We start from the raw sequence: 15,678 nt of genomic DNA on the forward strand, positions 1-15,678 counted from the left end.
AAGAAACTATTGTTCCAAAGAAGTGGAAACATCAAAGGTCTCATCCACTTACTAATCTCACAAGTGATCTCAACTCGGGAATTCGAACAAGATCATCCCTCAACAATCTCGCTCATCTCAATGAGTATTGTGCCCACAATGCATTCCTTTCTCAAATTGAACCTTCAAATGTAACAGTCGCCTTGACTGATGCGGATTGGTTGCTTGCCATGCAAGAAGAGCTCAATCAATTCAAAAGGAATGAGGTATGGCACTTAGTCCCTAGACCGCCTAATCGTACCGTCATTGGTACTAGGTGGGTCTTTCGCAACAAGCTTGATGACTCGGGAGAAATCGTAAGGAACAAGGCTAGACTAGTGGTGCAAGGTTATAACCAACAAGAGGGTATTGATTACGATGAAACCTATGCACCGGTAGCTAGACTTGAGGCCATACGATTGCTTATAGCTTTTGCGGCTCACAAAGGCATTAAACTCTTCCAAATGGATGTCAAAACCGCTTTCTTAAATGGATATTTGGAAGAAGATGTCTTTGTAGAGCAACCACCGGGTTTTGAGAACAATGATTTGCCTAACCATGTTTTCAAATTAGACAAAGCTCTTTATGGTTTAAAACAAGCACCAAGATGTTGGTATGATAGATTGTCTAAATTTCTTATTGAAAATGGTTTTAAAAGAGGCTCTGTTGACAAAACATTGTTCTTGAAGCAATGATCCGTGTGAACTGTTGGTTGTACAAGTATATGTTGATGACATTATATTTGGTGCAACAAATGAACTCCTTTACTTATATTTTTCGGAACTAATGAAATCGGAGTTTGAAATGAGCATGATGGGTGAGCTAGGATTCTTCCTTGGGCTCCAAATTAAGCAATCAAAGGATGGAATCATGATCCATCAACAAAAGTATATCAAAGAAATGCTTAAGAAATTTGGGATGACTAATGGTAAGCCTCATGATACACCTATGGTAGCCGGGTCCAAATTGGACAAGGATGAACTCGGTAAGAATGTTAGTGATAAGGTGTATAGAGGTATGATAGGCTCACTTCTTTACTTGACCGCAAGTCGTCCCGACATTCTCTTTAGCGTTTGTTTATGTGCTAGGTTCCAAGCAAATCCGAAAGAATCACATTTCAAAGCCGTTAAACGAATTCTTCGGTATTTGATAGGAACACAAAATCTTTACCTATGGTACCCTTTACATTGTCCTTTTGATCTTATAGGCTTTTCGGACGCGGACTATGCGGGGTGCACGGTGGATAGAAAGAGTACCTCCGGAATTGCAACGTTCTTGGGTCCTTGCTTGACCTCTTGGGCCTCAAAGAAACAAAACACGGTAGCTCTTTCTACGGCCGAAAGGGAGTACGTTAGTGCGGCACATTGTTGTTCTCAACTCCTTTGGGTAAAACAACAACTCTTGGATTTTGGTATTATTTTTTACTCCATTCCTTTAATGTGTGATAATACGAGTGCAATAAATATTTCCAAAAATCCTATTCAACACTCTAAAACCAAACATATTGATATTCGTCACCATTTTATTCGAGATCATGTGGAAAAAGGACATATTAAACTCATCTTTTGCAAAACCGAAAATCAAATTGCCGATATTTTCACTAAGCCACTTGCAAGAGAACATTTTGAGAAATTTAGGCTAGAAATTGGGTTAATTAATAGCTCGTGATGTTTAGTGTGAGTTTTACAAAATTCCTTAATTGATTAAATTAAAATTGGATATATGTTATTAAGTGTTCTAAGTGCATTGACATCATGTTTAGACCAAAAATTGACACCGTATTTGTGAGTCGGTAATCACTCAACCTCATATCTAAATTTACGTTTATTATATGCTACCTTGCGTTTTTATTTCGAGTGATTAAATGTGTTTAAGTTGGGCCAACTACCTCACCTCCCTCATTTATTTGGCCATTTACTCCCTTCAACCCACCTTCTATCCCTAACCACCCGTCCAAACTTACTAACCCACAACATCCATCTCTTCATCTCCCAAATCCTACCATCTCACCTACCCATTAAACTCAACAATTACCCACCATGGTCAAAACGTCCTTCAATACGAATACCAACCCTTTCAACCACCTTCAAATGGATGTCTCTTATACTCTTCAAATTGCTCAAAATCCTTCATTTTTCAATACCCAAAGACATCACCCCTTCACATTCAATCCACTTATGTTGCAAAGGTCTATGTGAAACAAAGAACCAAACAACTACATGTTCTACATATGCATCAAGAGATGATTGGGAAGTTGGTTAGAAAAACGGAGATAGATGAAATTGAAAATTGAAGTTGATTGGAAAATTGGTGGAAAAAAAAAAAAAAAAAAAAAAAAAAAAAAAAACGGGAAGGCAATATGCGAAATGTCAAAGTGATTATTGGAAACGAGATAGATGAAATTGAAAATTGCGACGGTCTTGAGAAAAGAAGTAAAGCAAAAATTTTGGAAGAAATTGAAAGGAAGTCACGTGTGCGATCATTTGTTGCTATGCTCAAAGGTCAAAGTAGAAAGGAAAGCAACAGTGTATGCAATTGTTGCTACGCTCAGAGGTTAAGATCAAACTTGTCAAAAATTTCATGATATGAAAGCAAAATACAAGAAGTTGATATTCCTTCATCACATGTTGAGAACTTATATCGGTGCATACCTTGGTGGTTTCAATATACAAAGTCTAATGCAACAGTAGAGATGACTGTGACTCAGACCTTCATTGTCAAACCTCAACCTTTTCCAATCCTCTTCATTATCCTCAAAAATGATGACCAAACTTCCGCACCCTAAAATTGCCCATAATCAAACTTGTCTTTTGCCTTACATCTTTTGTCCCACCTTGTTTGTGCCCTTCTAAGACATTATTTTCCTTACTTGTTATGTTAATGCTTGGTGGTGTATTCTAAACTCTATTTAGCCATGTTGAACTTTGATTAACTTATGTTTAATCCTTGTTTATGTTGACTTTGTTACCTTGTCACGACTACATGTGTCTTTTTGTGTTTTCTTATGACTATTTGCACTCTAATACTTTTGACATCCCTATCCGTTTGATGATGTCAAGAGGGGGAAAAGGTAAACTCATGCTTTGAATCTCTTTGCTTATTGATTAAACTAATGGCTTGTCTAACCTTCTTAGCTTGATTCTTGTTTTGGGGCAATGTAAAATTGTCATAGTAGTTTGATTCTAGCTTTTGTCTTAGGTAAGGTAATATTGTCCCTTCTCTATCATTTGATCTTGCTTGCTTAAAATCTTGAATTAAGGTGTTTACATTGCTTATACATTCGTTTGGGGCTTGTCATCATCAAAGGGGGAATTTGTTGGGTTCCTTATGTTGATGATAACATGCCCATTTGATTTGTGTCATCTTAGTTTACCTTTTCAGGATATATGATCATATCAAGCATGGATTAAGAAGTGTTGAAGTTGTTATTAATCCCATTGTATTTAGTCAAGTGTCATCTAATGTACAAGCAAGAAAGTAGAGTATATTAGAGTAATAGAAACAGTCCAGACGACTGTTGCTTTCACACGCAAACAGCTGTTTGGATTATGCCACAACTCGTAAAAACTTGAAGCTCCCTTTTTATCTTTCAAATGCTTTCACGTGACTCTTATTTTCAAAGATAAAAAATCAGATTTTTATTAAGGAGATGGTATTCAATAAAGAGTGGTTTGAATTATTTTCAAAATGTTTCCTCTTTATGCAAATTCAATCCTTTGAGTCTTTAAGAAAACAAAGAATGCTTTTTGCCATTTTAGTGTCAACTTGTCATCATGTGACTTGTCTTTTCTCTCTTTGTTTTCAGAATTTGCATGAGCTTTTAAGGTTATTTTTCAAACCATCTTTCCCTATTCTTACCTTTGCAAAAGAGGCCTTTTTGGTGCAAGTTTTGGGTGGTTGCTATTGCCCTTCACATGTGAGGTCTTTGACCCTTCAAAACCCTAGCAACCCCTTCACTCACCTCCTCTATATAAACCGTGCATCCTCTCCATAAATCTCCAAGACTTTTCTGAAATAATTCTTTCAACTTTGCAAATTGTTTTTAAAGCTTAAAAATTGTGTTTATTTGCAAAAACCTTTAAAAGTCTTCAAGTGTCTTCAAGTTACTACAGTCGTGGCTACTGTTGCTTTATAATACTAAACTCTCTTGCTTAAGAATTGTTGATCTTGTAAAAGTTGTCCATCTCTATTCTTTGCTAAGAATATGTTAGTGGAAACTTGATCCTATAACATTCTAAGTGTGTTAGTAGAGTTTAGGACGGAGTAGTCTTTAACTCTTGACAACCGGAGTAGGTTGTGAGTTGTTGAGTTCTAGGACGGAGTAGTCCTTTAACTCTTGGCAATCGGAGTAGATTGCGAGTTAGCTTGTCATAAGAACGGAGTAGTTCTTGTACTAGCTTTGCAACCGGAGTAGGTTGGCGTCTTTTATTACAAGGGTCTTTTAGTTGTCGGAGTAGATCACTAAAGGAAAGTAATAAAAAGGTAGATTGGACGTAGGCACTTGAGTATTTGCCGAACCAATTCAAAAATCTCGTGTTCATTGTTCTTACTTTATTTCCGCTGCTTTTTACTTTGTTTGTTTGTATTGTTTCGCTTAAACCTTAGAAGTAACAGTTCATCATATCTTGTCGCATTTGGTCTGCGATAATATTCCACAACCGAGACAAATAGATACGATTAACGATTGTTGCTTTCATACTTCAGCAAACATTCATCGTGATACTTGTTCAATCTTTCAATATTATTCAAAGTATCCTTTAATCTCTTTTGTTCACTTAACTTACTTTAATCCAATAAAGTTGAAGTTAAAATTTTTAAAAGAGTACCTAATTCACCCCCTCCCCCTCTTAGGTACTTGAATCCATAAACTCAACACACTTACTCCTACGTCATTTTTTTTTAAATTACACCCAAATTAATAGTTCAAGTTATAATTTGCACCCAATGGTATTTCCAAGTGAAAAAAAATAATAAAATGACAATTTTGCCCCTACATCTATTCTCTTTTTCCTGCTTCCCTCTCATCTTCTCAATAACCACCATCATTTCATTACTCCCTCTACATCACCATGGTGAAACCTCCAATTAGCTGCTAATATGGCTCGCACACCACCTGCACTTAACCAAGCGAGCTCGGAATGAAACCCTAGTTTAAGTCGGTCTAGGACAACCATCAACACCAGAAGCACCAAGCACGGCTTTTCACCATCTTCTGCCACCACAAGCCCAATTCACCATTACAACCTGAGCCCACTTCGAACATCGTCTGACCACCACATCACTACCACAAGAGCAGCCTCAACCGAGCTACAAACAAACAAAACCCTTTAAACTTCCCCATCCCCTTATCAATCCCAAGTGGTCTTCTCAATCTCCCCAAATTTCGCAAAGTACTCGGTAACTTCTCCGGGTCCAATTCCGCCGATACATTGCTCACATAAATCTTCTTCCGTGTATACTTTCTCTATTTCGAACTAATTGCTCTCCTAAAGTACTCGAATTTGTTTGTAGTTTATATTTTTGAATTGAGTGCTAATATTGTCAAATTGATTTGTAATGTTTTCAAATTGATTGTTAACCTAATTTCCGGGTTTTATAATTGCTTGGCATTAAGTGGATTGATTTGTAACGTTTATAATTTCTTGGCATTAAACAATAGGAAGACTTACCTTGAGGATGAGGAAGATGAGGGAGCAATATTGGTGCTACCGATAGTAACCGCTACACCAGTTGACATTGCGACCTTAGTCAAGTTCGAAGATCATAAAGGAGGAAGATGAGGGAGAAATTAAATTGGGAATTTGGGGAAGATGAGGGAGAAATTAAATTGGGGAAGATGAGGGTGAAATATTGGTGTTAGGAGTTTGAAAGCTGAGTCAAGTTTGAAGATCGTCAAGGAGGAAACCATGGATGATGTTTTGAGAAAGTTAATGTATTTCCAACAATTTGATACCGTGATTGATTCTTCTGATCATCCTTACAATGAATGAGAATGAGGAGAAAAAATAAACTGACAAGTGACAAGTAAGAAGAAGGAAGGAAGGAAAGGCAAAAATGTCCTAAAATCAATTTTCTAACCCAAAACTTTTGAATTTTGACGGAAAATTGGTCTAAAATTGTTTTTGGGTACAAATTATAACCTGAACTATTAATTTGTGTATAATTTAAAAAAACTGATATGGAAGTAGGTGTAAAAAAGTGATTAAGCGTGAGTGTAATTGATAATTTACTCTTTTATTTTTCATCCATGCAACTACACTCGACCACTTTACTAAAAATTATATAAAATGACCCATTTATCCTAATGAAAACCTCGTATTTACAACTTTTACCAGTCTTATTCCACTACAAATTAATATCAAACAACACCCTAATTACTTATTTATTGAATTATTGTATCTTAATATTTGTGCATTTTGAATTATGGTTGAGTGAAGTTAAATGTGGAAGTAATTTGAAAAGACTTGTTGAAAAACTCAAGGAAAAAATGTCACCACAGTTACAGTTATATACACTGTATATAATCATCTCAAAACCATAGAGATGGCATAATAAACCCTACGACTTCTTTCATCACATATTAACATCTCAAAAAGCCCTTTTCAGTTTTCACTTTTCCCTTGTCACTAAAGTCCATCAACGATCAATTGGAGAAGAAAAAAAAAATGAATTGCAGCAACATAAAGATGGCAAAAATGTCTTCAAAAGTATACATACCCCTAGAAATATTGTCTCTAATTTTTGTAATACTCCCGGTGAAATCCCTATTAAGATTCAGGTGCGTATGCAAATTTTGGTGCTCCCTTATAGATAACCCTGATTTCGTTAACTTGCATCGTAAAGTTTACAACAATAATAAATCGAATTCGGGTAAGTTATTATCCCTCGAGAGATTGGGGTTCACACGATATGGAGGATGCTTGTTGACACTTCGTGAAGCTGACACTCTTCGAAATATCGATCAAATTTTTAAAACTACTGAAAAGTACGATCTTTATGGAACGTGTCATTCTTTGCTTTTAATAAACCGTTTTCAAAATTTCTTGTCTAAAGGAATGAGGTTATGTAATCCGAGTATTAGAAAATCATTGCGACTTCCTCCTTGTCCCCTACGTCCCAGTGACGGCTACACGCCTACCTTTGCTCTTGGTTTTGCGACTCGTAGTGAGGATTATAAAATCATCGCAATTGCATTTAAACAACCTCAAGTTAATGAGGTTCCAGAAATGCGTGTTGTAGTTTTCACACTTAGTGATCCACAATGGGCTGTTAGGGATAATGGCCTCAATATCGACTATTCGTCCTTCAAGCATTTGTTTGGGCCGTATTATTTCTGTGAGGGGGCAGCTCACTGGCTTGGAAATGCTCTATATGGAGATACTAGTAGTCAATTTGATTATCCGACTCATCTTGTTTCCCTTGATTTTGATTCAGAAAGTTTCACCTTTTTGGAATTGCCCACTTCGTTGTATGATATAGATACTAATTCAGGGTCTTTGTTTCTTCTTGGGGATTCGCTAGCATTTTTCTGCATTTCTCCGGTTAGTTTCAGAATATGGGTGTTGAAACAGGAGAGTGGATGCAGAGAGTGGACTCTATGGTTTTCAGGTCGTTCGAGTAGTGATGGTTTTGATTTGTTCGACTGTGTGGGATCAACAATAACACAAAGGGTACTGTATTGTGAGGGTGATGGTGGCTATCTCATTTATTGGAAGAAGTCATATAATATTCATACTTGCCAAGTACGGGAGCTTGGACAATCTATGAGCCATGATGTAGACATGACGACATATTTGGAGAGCTTGGTATTGTGCAATGGATATGGAATCAATCAAAGTAAATGTGAGCTAAGTGTTATGGATGATTATGAGAAGACCCTCACTGGTTCCGACCTGATTTTGCTTGACTGATGCGTGATACTTATCGTCTTCAAAATTAGGACTCTTTAGGTTTAAAGTATGATGATGGATTTTGAATGCTGTTTCCAGCACTCCCTTGTTCCTTCTACTGTCTATTGTTATCAACTATGATTGACAAGGAAATTCACTGAACATTAGTGACATATGAATCTACTTTTGTTATTTGTATGTTATAACATGAGTGTAGCAGTGTTTTGCTTTGTTATAATTATTTCTGTTTTGGCTTGGAAAGTGTTTTTCCTTCTTGTATCCTATTATAAAATTAGGATATTATTCGGCAAAGGATAGAGAGTCTTTGCCATGAGTACGAGATCCTGTCTTAGTGAAACGCTGATATGTAATGAATCGCTCCTTCTTTCTGGTGCTGTTAGATTTGCCAGATGTACTACTATTTGTTGCATATTGTTGCTCTTCTTTAGTTTTATTGTCCATTTTGTTGTCGATTGATTGATTCTATTTTTCTAGTTCGAGAGGAGGTACATGCCATATAATACTATTGAGGTGAGATTTCCAACCTGCAGCCTATCGTACCTAGGTTCCCTGTCTTTACCGTTAGCTAAGACTTCTTCAGTGATGTTGCTGTTGTTGTCCGTGAAGAATTGCATCGAATGTCAGATATTTCACAATAAAAAGAAGGGCAATCATTTTAGTGAGTCATTTTGCTTTTTTTTATAGGGAGTCATTTGTTTGTTGCTTGTCAATGATGCAGCGATCGACCTTTCAAATGAAACAGTGCTTAATGAGGTTAGTTTGTTGAGTTCATATCTGATGCTGTTAACTTATTAATAGGATCAATTTCTCCAATTTGTTATAGCAAATTTAGCAATTTGATTTCAGTCTCCAGAAATCTTACAATGGTTATGAAGCGCCAAGATGTACTTTCCGAGTTCTAATAGAAAATTGTAAATAATTAACTATTTCCTTATTCTACGAGAAAATTGGTAAGTAATTAATTATTTCCTTATTCTAATAGGAAAATTAAATAATCATCTATAAATAAGAGTGTTTTGCAACAGTGGGAGACTATCAAGTCTCTCCAAAAAAAAGCTTTTATTTATATGGATGATGATTGATTGTTATTGATATTGATTTATCTTGATAATTCATTAAATCCGTTTCACCAAAGTCCAAATGAAAACCCTCGTGCGGCTCTACTCATCAATTTCTTATATGTTAACTGAACTTCTAAGGCGAATGCAAAGAGCTGGAAAAAGCAAAGAATCCTCATCGTCATCGTTTCGACTTCAAGTACTTGCCTCCGGAAATTTGGAGACATATTCTCTCAAACTTACCGGTGAAAACCCTAATAAGATTCAGGTGCGTCTGTAAATCTTGGTGCTCCATTATTGATCACCCTGACTTCGTTTATGCGCTTAAACGACCCAAAATAAATTCGAATACGTGTAAAATTATTGATCACCCTGACTTCGTTTATGCGTTATAACGTTTTTTTATTATAAGTTAGTTAATTTATCACTACTATTTATAAGTAATATATTCACCAAACTTAGATTATTTTTCTGATGTGGAACAATTCTATTATTTATACGTAGTATATATTTATCAAACCTGCTTTGTTTTTCAACGTGGGACAAATAACATACTCAGAATTACACCATCTTTTTTGCACTTAGTTCGACATCCAATCAAATCCCAAATACCGAATACGGACAATTAGGACTCATTATATCTAACAGTTATATTTAAATTTAATAATATGATCAAGTACTCTCCATTAATATTTGTATGTTTTTGTTCAATTTTTTTTTAATCATAATTGAGATACGGAAATTTCCCGTGGTACCCCTTAATTTTGTAAGATTTTCCATGTTACCCCTACTTTTAAGAATCTGCCTATGGTACCCTTGAGGTTCCATTTTTTTTGCCTGTAGTACCCCTAATGTAAAGGATGTTAAATGGACGTTAAGTTTGACGGCTTGGCAATAAAATAACAATTAAAAAATAATACCCCCTTTATTGTTTTATTGGTACGAATATCTCTCTTTTAAATGAAAATTTAATTAACTATGTCATTATAGTATTGGAAATTTCTCATGGTAACTTTGAACTTTGATAGATTACACATGGTACCCCTAATTTTAAGTTTCTACAAATGCTACCCCTGTGTTCAGCGTTTTCTTCCCCAGAATACCATTTGACAACTTTCGTCATAACGTCATTACTCATATGACTTGTGACGCCTTTTTCTTTTGTTATCTATTACACAAACACTTCATCATCTAATTCCTAAATCCATATTTTATTTAATAAACTAACATTTAATACCTAAATAACTAAACACAAATAGCATGACATGCTCAATTACTCATCTAGCTACTCATAGGAGTAACCGCGTTATGAAAAAAGTAAACACCAAGGTATTACATGTAGAAACTTTAAATTGGGGTATTATGTGTAATTTACCAAAATTCGAGGGTACCATGAAAAATTTCCGTTATAATATTGACCATTTTATCGCTCTTTATCCCATCTAAAAAAATGTTACAACTTTAAAACTTTAACATTTAATTCAAAATTATATTTAAAGTCTATTATATAATAAGTATACTTTGAGATATTCAATATATTTGGGATGATACCTAAATTCTAAGGATAAATCATATTTATAATCACGGGATCACCCCACCTTATGATAATCGTCTGATGTGGTACAATTCAACTATTTATACGTACTATATATTTATCACACCTACATTATTTTTCAATATGAGAAGAATAACATATTTAAAAGGACACCGTATTTTTTGAACCTAATTCGACATCAAACCTGATTTAATAATAAGCAAATACTATATTATCTATTAATATTCATACGTTTGTTTTCTATTTTTTTTTTATCATAATTAAAATATGTGCAAATGACATAAACATATACTCTAATGATAGAATTTTTTTAACACAATTTTAATTATATTATTTAAACGTAGTATATTTACCACACATACATTATTTTTCAATGTGGGTCATATAAAATCTACAGGTAGAAAATATAGTGATATAAACTTTTAAGAGCTCTCCAAGACAATATTTAAGAGACTCAAAAGATTTTAGGTTGATGTCTAAGTTCCAAGGATGCTTATTATTTATAATCATAGAATCACCCACCTTATGCTATATTTAGATGTGGGAAAATTATATTTTTTATATGTAGTATATTTGTTACACCTATATTATTTTTCAATGTGGGACATATAACATACTATGAAATACACTATCTTTAATATGTAAAAATCATATGAAATCTATATAAACTCTAATGATAGCATTTCTTACCATGAATCTTATAATATTATTTTCATAATTTTATTACCGACATTATTTTGCCAAATGAAATGTAAAAGTTTTTATATAAAAATTAGAAATATCACTTGAATATAAAATAAGAAATACAGAGTATATATATTATAATAACTAAAAGATTTTCCAAAGATTAACTTAGGTTAGAAATTATTATTGTAGAGACAGTAATACAAACTCTTTTAAGAACTCTCTCTGACAATACTTAAGAGAATCAAAAGATTTTGTGTTTTGACTTCTATTTATAATCATAAGAATATTTAATCATAGTATATTCACCACACTTACATTACTTTTCAATGTAGGACAAATAACATACTAAGTACATCATTTTTTTCCGCACCTACTTTGACATCAATCCGATTTAATAATGAGAAAATACAATACAATCTACACTCTAATGATAACATTTTTTTGTCACAATCTAATTATATAATTTTCGTACAATAATTTTTTGTCAAATGAAATATAAAATTTTTATATCAAAATTATAAACATCACTTTAATATAATATAACCAATGTATATATATGGGACAGTTCTATTATTTATACATAATATATTCACCACAGTGCACCTACATTATTTTTTAATGTGGGACATATAACATACTAAAAAGTACATATCTTTTTTATCAAAATATTTTGGGTTAATACCTAAGTTTCAAAGATGCCTCTTATTTATATTTATAGAATCACCCTACCATATACTATTCTTTCGATGTGAGATACATAATTTAATTATTAAAACTTAGTATGTTCATCATGCCTATATTATTTTTCAATGTGAAAGATATAACATACCAAGAACGACATGTCTCTTCTTTAAAAAACTACTAATTTATACATATTATTTTTCTTTGGGGTAAAACCACTTAGTCTCGATCATTAGATAGGGATCTCTATATGGTACATATAACGACTCATTAACGCTCTATTACTGCATTCAGAAGACAACCATTAGTAAAATTTTTAGTTTTGTACTGTGTCAGGAGACTGCCATTAGTAAAACTTTTAGTTTTGTATTTTTTGATTTTCTTGTTCATGTTCTTAACTCTTTTTTGGGTAGGTCCAAACGATTTCCACTTTATTTTTTTATATCATATCATACATAATGATACAAAATCTTAAGAGATCTTTAAAATAATATTTATGAGCCTCAAAAAGTTTTGGGCGGACACATAAGTTCCAAATATGCCTCCTATTTATAATCATAGGATCATATCACCTTATACGAATCTTTCGATGTGGGACAATTCTTCTATTTATATGTAATATATTCACCACACCTACGCTATTTTCCAACGTAGGACAAAACATACTAAAAAAATTACACAATTTTACATAATAAGAAGTTTTAATGTGTGCAAATAATATGAAATCTATACTCTAATGATAGCATTTTTTAACCACGAAACTAATTATATTATTTTAATATTTTTTAACGATACTTTTTTGCTAAATGAAGTGTAAAAGTTTGATATAAAAATTGGAAATATCACTTGAATATAATTTAGGAAATATATAATAACTAAAAGATTCTCCACTTTATTTTTTACATCAAAAATTATTATTTATGATACTTTCCTAAATTAATTTTTGATGATGTGGACGCCATAATTTTAAGTTTCTACAAATGGTACACATGTGTTCACCTTTTTCTTTCCTAGAATACCATTTGACAACTTCCGTCATAACGCCATTACTCATATGACTTGTGACGCCCTTTTCTTTTGTTATTTATTAGTCTATTACACAAACACTTCGTCATCTAATTCCCAAATCCATTTTTTATTTAATAAACTAACAATTAATACCTAAATAACAAAACACAAATAGCATGAAATGCTTAATTACTGATCTATTTACTCATAGGAGTAACGGCGTTATGAAAAAAGAGTAAACACAAGGGTACTATATGTAGAAACTTAAAATTAGGGGTATTATGTGTAATCTACCAAAACTCGAGGGTACCATGAAAAATTTCCGTTATAATATCTGATTTCGATAGTCAAGCTGTTGTATTCTTTTTTTTTTTTTTTAATTGCTTTGGGGGAATTTGGGGGTGAAAGAGAGAGGATAAAAGGGTAGTCTTGGTCTTTTTTAAAAAAACATTGATGATTCGCTATAAAACGTCGACGGCCTTTTATAATGGAAAAAAAAGGAGTATATAATCGGTAGGACTGTACTAATTAGTAGATTATACAACCAATTGTATACAGTTGTATGATGTAGAATCCGATCAGTGTGTTAAAGTTTTCGAGTTTTGTTTATGTTTTAAAGTTTTTGAACTCGCACCCTTAAACATTTAAAAAAAAATAAACTCTTACAAACTCGAAGAAATTGCACATAAGCTCGGATTAATGTATAGAGTTGTACAATGCTTATTATACAACTAATTGTATAATAATATTTGTTATATATCTTAAAAAAAGGAGTATATAAATAATCTCTAATCCCAAAGGCAACAGCTTATTTCGCAAAAAACACTAGAATTCCATCAATCAATCATAGAAAAAATGAGTGGCAGCAACATCAACTTGGCGAAGATATCTTTAAATGAATACATACCCTCCGATGTATTGTTTCTTATTCTCGCAAAATTGCCGGTTAAAACCTTATTAAAATCCAGGTGCGTATGCAAATCTTGGTGTTCCATTATCGATCATCCTAATTTCATCTACTTGCAATTTTGCAACAATAACAAATCGTCGGGTAAGTTATTATTCCTTGAGAGATTGGGAGGCACGCAAAACGGAGGATGCTCGTTGACACTTTGTGAGACTGACAATCTTAAGAACATCGATTTGATTTTTAAGAGTTCTGAAGAGTACGATATTTATGGAACATGTCATTCTTTGATTTTAATAAACCTCTCTCCAGACTACATGTCTAAAGGAATGAAATTATGCAATCCGAGTATTAGAAAATCATTGCGAGTTCCTCCTTGTCCCCTACTTCCGCCTGACGAGTACTTGCCGGAATTTGTGCTTGGATTTGCGCTTCATAGTCAGGATTATAAAATCATCACAATCGCAATTAAACACATTATCAGTTTAGCGGTTGGAGAGTTGTGTGTTGCAGTTTACACACTTAGTGATCAACAATGGATTGTCAGGGATAATGTCCTCAATATCGACCGTTCGTCTTTTGAGAATTTGTTTGGGCCGTATTATTTCTGTGAGGGGTCAGCTCACTGGCTTGGAAATGCTCCATTTGGGGATTCTAGTAATCAATTTGATAATCTGACTCATCTTGTTTCCCTTGATTTTGATTCCGAAAATTTCACCTTTTTGGAATTGCCGGTTGTGTTGGATAATATTTATACTACTTCAGGGTCTCTATTTCTTCTGGGAGAGTCACTAGCGTTTTTCTGTATTTCTCCTATACGTTTGAAAATATGGGTTTTGAAACAGGAGAGTGGAAAGAGGGAGTGGACGCTATGGTTTTCAGGTCGTTCCAGTAGTGCTGGTTTTAATTTGTTCTACTATATAAGCCAAAGGGTTTTATATTGTGAGGGTGATGGTGGCTATCTAGTTTATGAGACGAAGTCCTATAATATTGCTACTTGCCAAGTACGGGAGATTGGAAAATCTATGAGCCATCATGATGTAGATGTCGCAACGTATTTTGAGAGCTTGGCATTGTGCAATAAATACGATACTAATCAAAGTAAACGCGAACTAACTGTTATGGATGATGCTGGCAAGACACGTATTAGGTCTTCTGCTACTTCTGAGCTACTTTTTTCTTAACTGATGCGTGATACTTTAATCGGCTTGAAAATTAAAATTACGACTCTAAGCTCAAAGTATGGTAATGGATTTCGAATGCAGTTCCAGCACACAACACTATCGGCTTCTTTGGTGGTGTTGATCCTTGCTGTCCACTCTCTAGTGTCAAGGAAATCAACCTGCCTCAAAACCTTCTTCAAGAATTGGCTGTAATTTATTTACTTCTTTCATTTTTAAAATTTTTGAACAATTAAGTATTTGAAGTTACAGAGTTTTTTTATTGTTATTTGTTTAGTTAGAAATTGTGGGTGTGATTTGCAAAATAACTTTGATCTCCGTAATTGATTACATTGCAAAGCTTCTTGATGATCTTCGTCTTGATGTGAGTAAATTTCTCTGCACGCAGAGTTGAATGAGCTATCTTCGTCTTTTGAAATTTGATTGTTTTTTTATTGAACGACTAGTTTTGGGAATTTTGATGTTCTTTACAACAACAGGACCACATCCCTCAAAGGCTCCGTGAATTGTGACGTAAGGGGCTGCCTCTTCTAGTGAATTTGTTTTATGCTTGACATCAGTTAATAAAAAAAAGATGAGTTTTCTCTTGTTTTTTTTTTGATTATAAGAAACGGGTTACACCCAGAGACCTACAGCGAGTAGGGTCCCAAGAGACACAGAAAACAACAATACA

The 15,678-nt window shown here is 33.7% G+C and overlaps 2 protein-coding genes across 2 annotated transcripts; both read left to right on the forward strand.

The window, feature by feature from the left end:
* Window positions 1–7,073: 7,073 nt before the first annotated feature.
* LOC141587865 (F-box/kelch-repeat protein At3g06240-like) lies at window positions 7,074–7,928 on the forward strand. The gene has a single exon (XM_074409333.1). The coding sequence runs from the start codon at window positions 7,074–7,076 to the stop codon at window positions 7,926–7,928; it is 855 nt and encodes a 284-aa protein (XP_074265434.1).
* A 5,844-nt stretch (window positions 7,929–13,772) lies between these two features.
* On the forward strand, window positions 13,773–15,399 carry LOC141587866 (putative F-box protein At5g52610). The gene is made up of 3 exons (XM_074409334.1): window positions 13,773–14,958; window positions 15,090–15,196; window positions 15,283–15,399. The coding sequence occupies exons 1-3, from the start codon at window positions 13,773–13,775 to the stop codon at window positions 15,397–15,399; spliced, it is 1,410 nt and encodes a 469-aa protein (XP_074265435.1).
* Window positions 15,400–15,678: the final 279 nt, after the last annotated feature.

Source organism: Silene latifolia, chromosome 6, assembly GCF_048544455.1.
Source record: "Silene latifolia isolate original U9 population chromosome 6, ASM4854445v1, whole genome shotgun sequence".
In the NCBI taxonomy this organism is placed as follows: domain Eukaryota; kingdom Viridiplantae; phylum Streptophyta; class Magnoliopsida; order Caryophyllales; family Caryophyllaceae; genus Silene; species Silene latifolia.